At 45.9% G+C, this 16,251-nt stretch overlaps 1 protein-coding gene across 1 annotated transcript in view; it reads right to left on the reverse strand.

Moving 5' to 3' along the window:
* SMG5 (SMG5 nonsense mediated mRNA decay factor) overlaps positions 1-16,251 on the reverse strand; it is a 397,003-nt gene that overhangs the window by 114,770 nt on the left and 265,982 nt on the right. The window contains exons 14-16 of the mRNA XM_078669528.1: positions 15,981-16,056; positions 12,079-12,254; positions 9,638-9,796 (exon numbers count right to left, since the gene is read on the reverse strand). Of these exons, the coding sequence (XP_078525654.1) occupies positions 9,638-9,796; positions 12,079-12,254; positions 15,981-16,056 (411 nt within the window). The remainder of the gene's footprint in view (positions 1-9,637; positions 9,797-12,078; positions 12,255-15,980; positions 16,057-16,251) is intronic.

The raw sequence follows: 16,251 nt of genomic DNA on the forward strand, positions 1-16,251 counted from the left end.
ATGCTTTTAGGGCTAGAAACACAGCTAGCAACTCCAACTGATTGATGTGGAGTAACTTCTGTTGCGGTGTCCACCTGCCTTGCATGGTGTGATGCAGTAGGTGAGCTCCCCAGCCGGAGAGCGAAGCGTCCGCTGTAATGACTATTTGAGGAACTGGCTCTAGAAACGGTCACATTTTGGAAAGGGTTTTGGTGTTCCACCATTGCAGAGAACGATGGTTCCGACCGTCTACCAACACTAGGTCTGTCAATTGACCTTGAGCCTGGTTCCAATGGCGTGCTAGGCACTCTTGAAGTGGACGCATTTGCAGTCTTGCATGAGGTACTACAAATATGCAAGATGCCATCATGCCTATGAGCTGCAGGAACACTCGAGCTGGTAGCGAGTGTTGCAGTTTGAATTTTGTTAGGAGAGTTTGTACACTTGTTATCCTGGCTGGAGAGGGATTAGCTAGAGTCAGTTGGGTGTTTATTGTACCGCCGAGATACTGTTGTATGTGCGAGGGTTGCAGGTGCGATTTGGTATGATTTAGTGTGAATTCCAAGTCGTGAAGCAGTTGAATAGTAGCGCGAGTGTGTTGCACACACTGGCTGTATGAGCTGGGTTCTATCAGCCAGTCGTCTAGATATGTGAAGACATGAATATGTTGTCTTCTTAAGTGTGCTGCTACCACTGCTAGCCATTTGGTAAACACCCTTGGCGTTGTTGCGACTCCGAATGGGAGCACTTTGAACAGGTAGTGCTGCCCGTCTAGCACAAATCTGAGACATTTTCTGTGCGCTATGTGGATGGGACTATGGAAGTAGGCGTCCTTGAGATCTAGAGTGACTAGGAAGTCGTTTATTAGCAGCAGTGGAAGGACTTGTTGGAGTGTGACCATATGAAAATGATCTGACTGTATGTAAATGTTTAGAGGTCTGAGGTCTAGGATGGGTCTTAGAGATCCGTCCTTCTTTGGTATTAGGAAATATAGGGAGTATACTCCTTTGTTTTTCTGATGCTCTGGAACTATTCCTATTGCATTTTTCTGCAGGAGGGACATTACCTCCTGTCTGAGCAATGTTAAATGTTCCTGTGACATTGGACGCTGCCTGGGTGGTATGTTTGGGGGGGGGGGGGGGGGGGGTAGATGTTAGTTCCAGACAATAACCTGATTGAATTATTTGGAGCACCCACCTGTCTGATGTGATGCTTTCCCAGGCTGGTAGGTATACTTGGAGTCTTCCCCCGACAGGAGTGGAAGGGGAAGGGAGTCATTGGGCAGGGGTAGAGGCAGAGCGTGAGTTGTTATTTTTACCACTGCCTTTGTTATGGTTACCCCTGTAACCACCCCTTTGGTAACCCTGGCTGTAAGTGGACTGTGTAGGGGCTTTGTACGAGGTAGAAGCTGTGTCTGAAGTATATCCCCTGGTGGCACCTCGATAGGATGAGCGACAAAATGAACGTCTGGGAGCCTGCGACTGCAGGGCTCCCAAAAATTTGGCGGTGTCTGTATCCTTTATCATTTTCTCTAGTGATACATGTACGTTGGGTCCAAATAGGTATTGCTCATCAAAGGGTTGATTAAGAATGGCACTTTGTACCTCAGGTTTGAACCCGGATTTATGTTGCCAGGCGTGTCTGCGTAGTAAAATGCTGGTGTTAACTGCCCTAGAGGCAGTATCTGCTGCATCGAGTGCACACCAACTAGAGGTGTTTGTGATGTTTTTCCCCTCTTGGATAAGCTAGTTTGCTCTATCCTTGTACCGGTCAGGGAGGTGTCTCATTAATGACTAACTAGTCATAATGTGCCCTGTCGTATCTGGCTAATATTGCCTATGTATTGGCGATACGCCACATGTTTGCTGCTTGAGATGCTGTTCTTTTCCCTGATGCGTCAAGTAGCTTAGACTCTGTATCTGGTGGTGCAGCCTCACCTGATGTTTGTGAGTTTGCTCTCTTGCGTGCACTGGAAACTACAAGTGAGTCTAGTGGTACTGGACCTTTAATATATGCTGGGTCTCAGGGGGCAGCTTTATATTTTTTCTTCATACGAGGGTTAATACCCCGAGTTCTGACTGGGTCTTTGAAGACTTCAGGAGCATGCTTAATCACTCCTTTAAGCATTGGTAAAATGGATGAGGACATTTGTGCATTATCAAAGGTATCCATTAGGGGTCTGTATGTATGTCTACCGCTCGATATTGTGCAGCCCTGTGGATTAATTCATTAAACCCTATAGTGTCTTCTGGTGGGGAAGGCCTTGAGGGGTAGAAGTCATCCTGAGGGACATTTGGCACATCTGGGGTGGTATAATCATCCCACGGGTCAGGGGATCCTGTAGGAGTTGCTGGATCAGGTATGTTACCCCCCATATCATCAGAGCTATCATCCCTGTTGTCATCGTCTGGTATGATAGAGGATGCCGGGGAATGCTGTGGTATGGGAGGATGTGGTGATGGTACAGGTGAAAGAGAAGGGGAAGGCAGTCTTAAGGTAGAGGTAGCAATGTCCTTCTTTGAATGCAGAGCTGGAGTGTCCAGTGGTCGCTTTTTTGAAGCCAAAATTAAGTGGTCAGTGATTGGATCCTTAGCTAGAGTCTTGATAAGGTAAATCCTCTGCAGGAGGTCGATCTTTTGTTGCGGAGGAAGGTTTGGGCACCAAAGTGACTTGTTTTGGTTTCTTGACAATGTCTTTCACCGGGGCAGTAGTAGTTTTTGGGTTTTTTTCCGGTTCCGGTGGTTTTTTTAGAATCGGAAGCGGGTTTGCTTGGTTCCGACCTGGTTTTCGGTGCCGAAGGAGTAGCGATATGTTTCGCCGCCGATGGTTTGGATGTAGGTGTAGCCGGTGCCGTTGTCTTTTTCGGTGCCGGTAGATGTGCGTCGGCACCGTGTGAAGGCTGACTCGAGCCCGAGTCGCCTGAAAGCTTAATTGGCTTCTTAGCCGGGCCCGAAGGTGGGGCAGTAGAAGCAGAGTGTCGGTGTGACCGGGCCCTTCTTTGGGTGTGTCGGGGTTGACGGTCTTACTTACAACCCACTGCGCTGGAGTGATGTCCTCGACATTGGAATCTCCTTCCTCGGAGCTGCTGTCGACGTCGTGTTATTCTGGAACGTTGACGCCTTCTTCAAAGCTGTCGTCCGGAATCGGAGGTCAAGATTTTTGAGCCATTATTCTCCTCGCTCTTCGGTTCCGGATAGTCTTTTTGGAGCGGAAAGAGGCACAAGCTGAACAGTCTTTCGCCTCGTGCTCCGGAGAGAGGCAGAGGTTGCACACTTCATGAAGGTCGGTGTGGGCAAACTTTGACCCACATTAAGGACACTTTTTAAATGGGGTCCTTTCCATGAGCTGGAGTCGAGGCTTAGCTAGGCCCAAAGGCCGTCGACGACGACCCGGAATCGAGATCCTCGATGTTGAAGAGTAGAGTCGACTGGAAAAGCGTTTGAAACTAAGTTTTTGTAAGTTGGTGAGGATTGCGCGCCGAAAGAAATCGGTTCCAACACGGAGCGCTGGAAACACATCCGAGCCCAGTGGCGGAAAAAAAACATCTGGGGATGGAACCGATGCCCATGCGCAATATCATCCAAAGGAGGAGTCACCTATCCCGTGACTTCCAAAGACTTTTCTACAAGAAAACAAACTGCAAATATCCGGGCCCAACACTAGGTGGCCATCTATGCATAGTGTCTAATGTGCAGCTCATATGCCTCGAACATCAAGTTATCAGTCTTTGGGTAGGTACTCGACTGGCAGAGTTAAGGTTTTGGGGAAAGACTCAGGGGTCTCTCAAGGTCAGGTAGGTACAGTTGTTACACCCTCAGCGGCACAGGGGCAGACGGGTGCAGAGCGAGTAGGCCCAATGTTAGCCTAAGGCGTGCAGGGGGCCTTTGGTTATTGGCTGCTCGTGGTCACTTACACAGGGCAAGTGGGGAAGTAGGATAGGACAGATGCTGCACTTCCAGTGACACTCAGGCCGCTGGGTGCAGGGTGCTTTTGGGCCGTCGGGCGCCCAATGTATTTCAATGGGAAAGCTGAAACTTGAACAAAGGCTGCAGGCTCGGGGACGGAGATTCTTCAGGTGCGACCACCACTTCGAGAGGTAAGTTGGGAAGCTGGAGGTTAGGTAGCCACCCAGGAGTTGGGCACAGGGGGCCGCGGGGCGCCGGTTGCAGAGGTGTCTTTTGGTGTCGGGAAATCTTACCCTCATCAGGTCGCGGTTGGAGGGGTCCCTGGTTGTGAGGCTGCAGGCATCGTCAGGAGCATCGAGGAGGGTCCTTGGAGGCTGGATTTGTGGGCACAGTAGCCGGGGGGACTTCTTCGTGGTCTTGGTTCAATCAGGCACGGGCCGGGCTTGGCAGGTGCAGTGTGTGTTAGATTCACGGTTCCTGGCTAGCACCAAAGGTTGTTGCTGTTTGAGCAGAACCACTGCTCATGGGAGTCCCAGTCTTTGGATGAGCAAGGCAGCCAGGTCCTCCGGGGTTTTTGAGGTTGCTGACCACAAGAGACGCCGGGATTTAGCAGGAGCAGGTTCGAGGGTCGGCAGGCCTGTAAGGCTGGGGCCAAGTCAGTTGGTGTTGTCCTCTTGTTAACAGCTGCACAGCAGGTCTTTCTTCTTGTTCTTCTTGTTTCAGAATTGGGATCTGAGGAAGGAAGGTTCAGGGTGCCCCTCAATACTACATTTAGGGGGTTACAGGTAGGGGAAGGTCAGGGACCAATGGGTCCCTTTCCTGGGGTGAGTACAGCCCCCAATCCTGCCACTCTCCAGTGGGAGGGGAGCAGGAGCCTAGTCCTGATTGGGTAGGGCTCCCCATCCTCAAGATGGCGAGAGCCCGGAGTTGTGCTTCACCTCACCTCCCCCAACTGAGGGGTGGGGATGGCAGAGGCTGGCACACCCCCTTTCATCCCTCTGGTTTTCCCGCCTGTCTTCCCACCAGAGTGGGGGTCAGAACCGGTGGGGACCAGTTGCTGAGAACAGCAAGTGGCCTGGAGAAGCTCACAAAGGCGGCACACCTTTGAAGCTTCCCCTGCCCATCCTGGGGGAGGAGGCCTAGCACCTCGCCCCAGGATGTGCATTGTTGCAGACCCACGAGAGCAGACGGCTCTCCACCCAGGGGTCCAGCAACATCTCTGCTGGGTGGCAGCCTAGGCAGCCTCTCAGTCAGGACGCTGGCTGTAGGTTAGTTTCAGGGGGAAACTCTTAATTGCCCTCTGTCGCACATTTTACATTAAATCCCACACTGGCATCAGTGTGGATTTAATGTGCTGAGAAGTTTGATACCTAACTTCTCAGTCTTCAGTGTAGCCATCATGGTGCTGTGGAGTTCGTGATGACGACCTCCCAGCACCATATACTCTTAATGGCAGGACTGCTCTTACAGTGCCCAGGAATGGACCGGTTTATCACAAAAGGGGGGTTTCGTCCTTAACAGACCAGGTATGGACGAATAACAATACTAGTTTATAAAACAAAGAGTACCTGGTTTGAATATTTAACCGTTTTTTTATTTTGTGCGGGAATCGAAACAATGACCAATAGGTTCATATGCTCAATGTCAACCATATACCTTTTTTTGAGAATATATACACAATACATTGGAGAAGTGTGGCTCAATGGTTAGAGCGGCAGACCCTGATGCAGAGGTCTAGCCCGGGACCAGGGTTCAATTCCCCGCCTCGGCGGGTCTTGGGCTCAAAATTCCACGGACCTGATAATTCTCGCCTCGGTGCCTATTCCAATCATGGAGTCCCACTCTGCAACTCTGGGCAATAGCTTGCTTAATCTCCACAACGGCCCCCACAACGTTAAGGATGCCTGGCCTCCACCTTTGGGGTGCCCAGGAGTGGACACCTCACAGGGAAAGCCAGGATGGGTTCCACAGCGGTATTCGTACAAGCGCCTTGAGACCCTTGCGGGTGAGTAGTGCGCTATACAAGTATCAATTTACATTTACATTTAAACTTTTTGGCTGAGAATCAATACTTCTTGCATTCACCAAAAACCATTTTTCTGCAACTTACATGAATAAGGAAATGTGACAATAATTTTACAGTGAAACAAATGATAATACAAAAACAATAACACATAGAATTCATCCAATCAATTCTAAAGAAATACACCAGCTAACAATTTCAATGAAGCAATAACTCCATCTGCCTAACAATAGGTGATTGTCACGGAGTTACTTGAGTCTACATGGGCAATTCTTCTTAACCCCTACCGGGTGCATAAACCATTGTACACCCTAATTTTGGAGCATAGAGTTAATTCAACGCCCTATGTAGCAGATCTGTTGAACAGACCTGGAAGGGACCTGAGTACAGGGCTCAGGCACCTGTACCCACACCACTGGCATAGGGACCCAGCTAGAGGGGTGACTGAGATATGCCAGGGCAGAGTTTTGTGGGCATGGACACAGGGATGTGTGCCATGTCGACTCTTGGTTTTGTTCTGCACCCAGACACTCAGCCTGCAAAGGCAGTGTGTGTGTGTGTCAGGGTACAGGGCCTCTGAGGGTGGCACAAGAAGTGTTGCAGCCCTTAGGGGTCTTCTCTGGTCACAGTGCCCTGGATACCTATGGTACCATTTACCAGGGGATGACCTGTGGCCAATTGGGTTAGTTTTTGGAGAAAGAACACAGGCCCTGGGAACTGGATTGGCAGGGACCCAGGGCACACCAAGGAAAAGTGCATCAGGTATCAGGCAAAAAGTGTGTGGGAAGGGGTTTACTGCAACAGAAACCCACTTTCCTACATAGACCACTATGCAAAAGATGTTGTAATTATTCCTTTCTCAAGGCAGGTGCTATACAAAGAGTACTCTAGGAGGCCCACTTTCTCTCCAAATGAAGATTCAGCCATCTTGCTGCTTACACATAAGAGCCACAAATATTTGCATTTTCTAAACACTGGAAACACATCTAGCATTCACAGGTAGCATTTTTATTGTAGCAGATCCTGAAAATGACATAAGTACGTAGAAAAATATAATTGGTTTTAAGGATTGCCACTCTTGTTTTTTCCAACAGAAGTCAGACACCGAAAGAGCTGAAACAATGTCAGTAATAATTTGCACACCTGCTGCACGCACTGCAACACAATGCCATGTATACTACTACAATTGGTCTAACTAACATTATCAAAAAGAAGCCATAATCAATAGCTGGGTTCTTGCACTGTTAGACGTGCAAAATCTGAGATTAGGTTGTGGGACCATGGGGAAGCATGTTATGCCCTGGAGAAACACCACCTTGGATTCAGGTTACTGCCTCCTTAATGGTTAAACGATAGCACGACCTCTTTCTGCCTACACTGTCACGTGCCTGAGTTCTAAAGCTATTGTCTCTATTGAGGATTAATACTGCACTACACATTTTGTTGTTTCTACACAGGTAATGTGGTTGTGTCTGCTGTAGGAATAAGATAATTACATGTTTATCTGACTGGCTTCAGAAGGAACTAGGGAATTCAGTTATACTAGATCCCAGTTCTGTTGGCTAATGTGATGTGAGCCGCTTAGTATTTTTTTCATCTATACTCAGTTATATGAACAGACATCCAGCTTACAAACCGCTTCTTCCTATATTGTTCAAGGTTACGTTAATTGCAATTAAATATGAGGGAGTCTGTTCAGTTAATTAAAGGGGAGCATACAACGGTTATCTACGTGCCAATTGTGAGTGTAGTTGTCCATTGCCAATGATTAACATCTGTATGTGACTATGTACCATAACCCACAGTTTAGAAAATGTCCTTAAATACCGTACCAAAATGGAAGCATTTCATCGGACACATCATTTTGCACTAGGTCATGATAAATTGCACTTCAACTCCTTTTGCACTTGACAAGGAATAATACTTTTGAGTACTCTCATACTTCAGAATACTACACTCCAGGAAATTATTTTGTTGACGAAGTCCAAATTATTTTGTATAGTGAAACAAATTATACTATTTGATTTGCTTTTACATCTGCACCTCAATATAGGAAAAGATTAATGCCCCTAAGGTCTGTTTATTTACTCCTGGAAAAAAAGACTCCTGTTGTGTGGAGCGGAAGCTTGATCTTTTAATATTGAAAGCACACCAAAAATGGAAAGGAAGGTGCGTTGTCCAGTTTGTGTCCTTCTGACAATGTAGATATAAACCGGTCAATAACAGACAATGGTCCAGGTAGATTTTGATTTTAAAAAGACCCTTTCGAGGGCAAATGCATACAGCCTAAAAACAAATCAAGATTCACTGTATGTTTAATGCAACATAGAAAAAAAAGATACAACTGTTGAATATTACATACTGTGCCCTCTATTATATAACCGTAAAGCTACCCTCTATCTGTTACTGATAGTGGAACCCTTTAGCACTCACAGAATCTCTTGGCTTACACCAACCATGCCCCTTACAACACCCAACACCATCCTTTATTCTCACATTAAGTAGAACCCAAACCCAGGGCTCAATCTAACAATCTGTTACCTCACCTTTGAAGCACTCCTAACCCAACTCTTACTTTGATAAGTGGATAACTTAAAATTCAATACAGTACCATTGGATCAAATTTAGTTTTTAAAGTACATCGGCACTCTTACTTTAGCATTTATATTAACATTTAACTCTAACTTTGGCCCTATTACCATCCCTTAATCTAACATTAACCCTTTTCTTCAACCTAATCCTTACACTAATCCTAATCTGAACCCGAACCTTTCAATATAATCCTTCCCCCCTAACCAAGTTTGTTGCTCTTTTCTGGTTCCTATCCCACCATCTAACCTTTGCTGCTTAATCTGGGGCAGGAAAGGTAATAACTTTGACAAGCCATAAAAAGAGGGCTGTTTACAGATGGTTGTGGAACCTAGTAAAAAACCATCAAAGTGCTCTTTGAAGGTGGGCAGGGTGGTTATCCTGTTGTATAGAGAGAGCAAATGTGAACTTTCCCAGGCTGCACGGCAATTGTGATGCTAGGTGTGCCTGGTATTAACCCTTTCACTAAGAACAGTGTTACACATTTTACGTTAGTGAAAATAGGTGTAAAAGCCTATGGTGTTCCTTCCAAATACGCAAAACTCAATGGGGAAGCGTTATAGAAAGAGGACAAAATATAAACTCCAGGTATCCTAATAAAGTAGAGCCACCGTTCTAGATTTCTCACTGTTTTATGGTACAAGAGTCACTCGTCTAGAGTATGTGGCACATACTCCAATGGCAGAACCTGAAATTTAAAAAATCTACCCGGTGATGAAGCACCAATGTACTTGAACTTAAGCACATTGTACAGCATCATCGCTTTGGTGTACTGCCCAGTACTGAACCAAGCTTGTCAACTGATGTTTCCTCACCACATACAATATATCCCCTTGAAGTTGTGCAATCTTCCACTGACACTGAAGGCCACAGATCCAACATACAACATGCACTGGCAAAAACAGTAGGTCTGGCTTTAATGTGTTGACACATGCAAACAAAGGTATGCAGAAATGTGGTTTGTATGTGTAAGCCAAAATAGATCCTACTCTTATCTGTCTCGCAAATAGAAGATATGAAGAGTTCAATACTTTTCCTGATCAAGAACAGGAGGAATGGCTGGGACTGAATAAACCATTCATTTCTTAAAGAAAGGATTATATACAAGCCTGTTTAAGTGCACTTTAAAGCTAGGCCTTACCATGCGAAACTGTGCTTGTGTCTGATGGAGGAGATTCTCTTGTTCTGATTGGGCAATGCTAATAAAGATGCCGACCTCCGAGTTATACTGCAGAATGCTGCCTTGAAGATGGGTCAGGAAGTGCCCAAAGCTTCGGATACAGCATATACGAGCCACTGACTGAAAGTAATGAAAACAGAAAACAAGATAAAAACTGAAATATTGGCAACCTTCACCTACAAAATCCAGAAATGTAAAATATAACTATTTCATGTTTGTGTCTCTGACAAAGTTACATGCTGTGGCATGAATATTCCCCATCAGATATTCTCTGGAAATGTAAAACAAATTATTGTATACCGACAGCAACAAGTTTTCCTTTGCCTATTAGTACCAATATCAGGACGGAAAATCTACTTACACCACCTGCAAAGCTTCAGCATGGGTAACACCCGATCATTTCCAGAAGTACGGATAGAGAGGAGATCCACGGTAGTTGCCCAGCTAAGTCTTGCTATGCTAAGACATTGTTGGCTCCCTTCTCTGCTGGATTTGGTTCTATCATCTCATGTTGTTCATGAGAAGACATCTTAAATGAGCAGTATGGGCAATGTGGGCACAGTCTAGCAATAAGTGAAAAACTCATGACTAGAGCTTAGCTTTCACATTCTTCAAGAGGCAGAGCATGGGGCACTGTCCCGTCCAACAAAAGGTCATCCCTTGCAGATGAGTGAAGAGGCTTAACAACCGAGAGCAAAGAAGTTACTATAGCATCTCATATACCTTTATGCACAGCATCACTGGAATGTAACTTCATTTTTTATTTGAGCCATTGTGGTATACTAATCTGTGCTGCAAACACCATATAAACATCAGCCGATATCCCTCATATCCGGAGTACATATTTTCTAGCCATAAGAATAAAGCAACTTTGGGCTTTTCCTTGACCCATCAAAAATCATTTGGAAAATTGACATAACACACCAGCATTATTAAGGTTTTTTTATTCTGGCCCTTTAGCAACCTCTTCTACCTATCCAAAAGCCAGAGATAGAAATGCACGTTTGTGCTGAATATGATGCAGTATAGCCTAAGTCTTGTTGATATTTGGTAGTTGTATACAGCGTTCATTACACAACGATGGTAAAGTAAAGCGAGGTTGTATTTATAACCTTTTTAGTTTCAACTCTGCTCGTAAAGGGTTTTTAAGAATCGCTTTGGTACAAGAGCATGAATAACAATCAACACTGGGAAAAACCTTATTGCAGAATAACCTATTGTCAGAAAAGCGTGATTAAAAATTGACTAATCTAGACAACGTTTATACAGATGCGGAGAGGATCAAGAATGACAGCTTCACAGATGCATTTATTTCTTAAGTGCAAGGTGACCCAAAAGTAATGCGGCTCTAGAAGACTAAGACAACAAAACAGCTTGATTTAAAAGTATATATCTATAAGACTGTTCTGTCAACTGAACATGGTCAGTAATAGAGTGCAACTCAACAACTGTGGTCCGAGCACTTGAAGGTTCTCCCCTCAGTCGTGTTTGTTTAAAATACACTACATGAAGCAAGAGCTGGTGGCCAGAGCTCAGTGTCCTCCCAGTGATGTAAGGTGCCAAAAGCTAAGCTAAAGGAAAGGTTAGACATTTTAGTAAAAATGCCTTGGGTTCACTGGTGAAAGCTTTGTGGTAAACCAGCCCAGACAGTGACCCCATTAAGCTTCAAGAAGTTGACTGCCAACCAGGATTCCTTCAGGCAATCTCACACCTGAATCGGAGGATCCTGATGACATTTCTGTTGGATCTGAATTTCATTTGCATATGAGAAGGCGTCAAAGCACATCAGAAATGCACAGAAAGGTTGAATAAATTCTGGCTACGACAAAGCTCTGGGATACAGCAAAAGTAGCCGCCAGTTACGGGAAACAAGAGTGGCATAGAAACGGATTGTTTTTTGGCTAACAGAAAAGACTCAAACAGCAGCCCCTTTTAACGTTTATTACCTTGCAAGCAGCACTGAGCCAATCTACCATCTAAATACAAAACCCCCTGGGTTCAAGTTTACCCGCCAGACACATTTTTCACCTTGATTTAGGAATTGAGGGAAGGACAGCAATCGGAGAGTATTTGTTTAAGTGAGCGAACACAGCCCAGGCTTCTTCATCAGAGCTGAAATAAACCTATCATCTTAATCACAGTAATAATACATTAAAATGTTTGCGGTGGCAGCTAATTCTGGTGGATGTAGTCCTCTGGCAACCGGAGGGTAAAAAATAAAATGCAATCTCTGTACCAAATGCTTAGGGTTTAGAATCTTAAACACTTACATCCACAGTTGATCAGTAAACTTGCAATATCAAAAAAGACAGAAACCTAAGGCTTTGGTGAGTAAGAAAACAAAGATCATGTTCTGTACAGCTTAAAATTAAACATCTATGCTACAGTAAGTATCCTACAACCTCCTCTAGCGCAGTCAACATCGGCCTCTCCTGATCAAAGCTGAACGTCTTGTGTGCGCTGCGCAAAGGGGGCAGGTTGCGCAGAGCAACATCCTCAGGCAGCAGCAGATTAGTTCTCAGGTCCGGAAGCTCACAGCTCATGAGCAAGTCAACTACATCGCTGCAGAGCGGAATCCCTTTAAGGAAAAATAGAAGAATGAAAGCATGTACACAATATGGCGGTCTTCCGATAGCCAACACTCTAAAGTAGTAACAGAGGATTTTAGCACACACAGACACAAATACGGCATTTTATTAAGGTTCTACATAAAATGAATACATTTCCAGTAGAATGCCAATATTAGATAAAAGTACAATCAACTTTATCTAGACAGCATTTCAGATAACGGTGGATTTACAAAAAATATTACGAAGGCAATGTGCATCTTTTACACACATTCCAGCCCTAATGAAAACATCTGTGAGAATAAAGTCATGAATTTGATTATAGATCTTTGCCCCAACTCATCACAGAGGTCTCTTTCCACAATGGGATAAAAATGTTTCCCTTACAGAAACAAAAGTAAGGATAAGGAGGGAGACAGGAGTATTTCACTGCAGGGTTGAAACAATTTTACATCAAATGATGCAGACTACCATAGTACATACTTTGGGGACTGGAGTGACAAATATAATTCAGTCCAACAAATACAAGGTCAGGCAACCTCAGCTAAAGCATCTCAATAAGATTCAAAACAACAAAAGAGAATTTTTATTTTCATGTAATTACACATACTAAAACCATGAAAAAAGGGTATAAACATCTGGCAAAAGGGGGCATATCATACAGGACTCAAGAATATAAAATACAGTGTGATAGCCTTTCAGGTTTTTAGCCAAGCACCGACTTAACTACCTTTGGAAACATTAAACAGGTAATATTCCAATTACTCTACAGGCCTAGCCCTAGCTCCCACCGACACTATGAGGGGTGAAGCATACTATATTTTTGTATAGTCTTGAGAATGTAGAACTACCCCTTCTCCCCACACCTCCCTTGGTTCCCTGAAACTTCTGTCCCTATCAGCTTTCACCTAAATTGCCCTAAATCAAACAATCCCCAGCTAAAGATATGTTTAATGTAGCTTACAAACATGGCTGTATAATAAATATAAATGCCATTACGCCCCTGGTCAACAAGAAAAGAGCGGACCTTCGGAAGTGGCAGTCCCTCCCTCTCAACCCTCTTGGCAGGAGTGGCCTTTTTAAAATGTTGGTTCTCCCTTATTTTTTGTATATCTTACAAAATGTCTCCCTTCATCTTCCGGGGAGCTGGTTCTGTGAAATTGATGGTATTCTCACCCGGTTTCTCTGGGGAGGCGGGAGACGGCGGCTGTCCCTGGTGCATTGTCGCATACCTCCCTATGACGGGGGCCTGGGAGTCACCAACCTCCACCTTTATTATCTAGCCACGAGACTCATCGTGGTCCACGACTGGTTCACAAGCGGCTGGTCCGACCCGGCGTACCAGGTGGAACTCCGCTCAATGGACTTCCCACAACTCCAGGCTTATTTATATGGAGCCCCCATATCCCAGGACAGTTTTCTTGGCTTGGCGCACGGCGCTGCGCCACACAAAGTCAGACCAGAAACTCACTAGACAGACGCCTGTGTGGTGTGGCGAGTGCCTGCGTGAGGCCTCGTCCCTTTCAGATTTCCACCGCTGAGACGCCATCCGGATCTCGCTTCTTGGGGATGTCTGGGTGGGGGACCACATCAGAACCTTCTCGGACCTGCAGCAGCGCTACTCCCTCCATCCCTCTCAATCCTACAAATACCTGCAATATAGAGATGCACTTCGCGTCCACATTCCATCTCCCATCTCCTTCCCGGAATTCAGTCCTCTTGGAGCCCAGGTGACAATGGGGAATTTGGGTAGAGGGGGGGGTCGCGGATCTACCGCTCTCTGGTGAATAATGGCCAGCATCCCTAGACTCGCTGCGTGCCCGTTGGGAAGGGCGGCTGGGCCCTCTGGAGGACGCAGATTGGAGGGATGCCCTCATGGCCCCCAAAACACTGACGACCTCCTCCAAGCTGAGGTTAGTTCAACTTTATTATTTGCACGTGGCGTACCTCACCCCTGCGCGTCTTTACAGCTCCCAACTGCGGTCCTCCCCGTACTGCACGCTGCGATCACGCTCCTGCAGACTTCTACCACATGGTTTGGCGTGTCCGGCCCTGGCGGCCCCATTATATTCTGCAGTATGTCGGTGTTGGATCTAGCCCTGATCACTTGACTGGGTGAGAGTATTCTGCTTAATTCAGAGACTCTGTCCCTCACCACCCCTTGTTGTAAATATTTTTGTCCACCCTAAGCGTGGAAGGGTATACTCAGACATGAGTCCCTTGCTCATTGCACCATCAGGATTCAAGCAAGCTGGGCCGAAGACGGCTGTAATGCCAGAAACCGGTCCCCGGAAGCTTGTTTCCTTCCCAGTGTAAGAATTGGCTTTTGTAGTCTGGTCTGCCCTGTTCCCATGATGCACTGGGCCAGGGACAGACTAATTTGCATACAGCCAGGTTCTGAAACTGGGATGGTGCAATGAGCTAAAAAACGGTGTTGGATCTAGCCCTGATCACTTGACTGGGTGAGAGTATTCTGCTTAATTCAGAGACTCTGTCCCTCACCACCCCTTGTTGTAATTATTTATATGGAGCCCCCATATCCCAGGACAGTTTTCTTGGCTTGGCGCACGGCGCTGCGCCACACAAAGTCAGACCAGAAACTCACTAGACAGACGCCTGTGTGGTGTGGCGAGTGCCTGCGTGAGGCCTCGTCCCTTTCAGATTTCCACCGCTGAGACGCCATCCGGATCTCGCTTCTTGGGGATGTCTGGGTGGGGGACCACATCAGAACCTTCTCGGACCTGCAGCAGCACTACTCCCTCCATCCCTCTCAATCCTACAAATACCTGCAATATAGAGATGCACTTCGCGTCCACATTCCATCTCCCATCTCCTTACCGGAATTCAGTCCTCTTGGAGCCCAGGTGACAATGGGGAATTTGGGTAGAGGGGGGGGTGTCGCGGATCTACCGCTCTCTGGTGAATAATGGCCAGCATCCCTAGACTCGCTGCGTGCCCGTTGGGAAGGGCGGCTGGGCCCTCTGGAGGACGCAGATTGGAGGGATGCCCTCATGGCCCCCAAAACACTGACGACCTCCCCCAAGCTGAGGTTAGTTCAACTTTATTATTTGCACGTGGCGTACCTCACCCCTGCGCGTCTTTACAGCTCCCAACTGCGGTCCTCCCCGTACTGGACGCTGCGATCACGCTCCTGCAGACTTCTACCACATGGTTTGGCGGTGTCCGGCCCTGGCGGCCCCATTATATTCTGCAGTATGTCTTATGCAGCTCTGTCTCCACTAGTGTGGCTGTAAACACTTGTCATAATGTGCTTGAATTTGCTACCAATGTATTATTTTGTTGTGATTCAAATACAATAAACTTGATTATCAACAAAAAAAATATATGTATGCCGCGGGGGAAGCTTTCACAGACTGCAAGTCATAAACATACTAGTTTACGCTCCAAAGAGGCGCAAGAGAGGGCTATAATAATAGGCATGTACTCTACCCTTATTTAACACAATAGATATCTCCAGTTCCTGTGACTATTGCAGCATCCAAGAGACTGGAAGGAACTCCCGACATTTAGTAAGCACAGATGCTCAAAACACATTTGCTCACAAGGCCCCAAAACATTTTACCTCTCTTTGGCAATTTAAAAGGTTCCAGGGAGACGGAGTGTGCACAAGCAGTGATTTGTTTTGAGAGAGTCCATCTACGACCACCTCAATCATAAAAAGGTAGTAAAAGGTAGAAGGTGGGGGATGGGATTTTCCTTCACATCATTTTACATACCCGCTTCCCGTATCTTCGATGAATTTGGTAAAAGGTTTAGAAGCATCGACACTCTGTTCCAGAGACTCTGGGAGCTCTATAAAAGTAATAGCAGAACAAAAGACAAATTACATTGATGTTCAAAGGAATTCGTCTGCGCAAAACTCTAAAGACATTCCAACTTTGCATATATGTAAGTACGGATTAGGAGTTACATTTAATGGAAGGACACTTCCCATAATCCTAAATTCATACACGAGTGACTGTTCACGATTATTACTAAATAGTATAA

Source organism: Lissotriton helveticus, chromosome 12 (assembly GCF_964261635.1).
Source record: "Lissotriton helveticus chromosome 12, aLisHel1.1, whole genome shotgun sequence".
Lineage (NCBI taxonomy): Eukaryota > Metazoa > Chordata > Amphibia > Caudata > Salamandridae > Lissotriton > Lissotriton helveticus.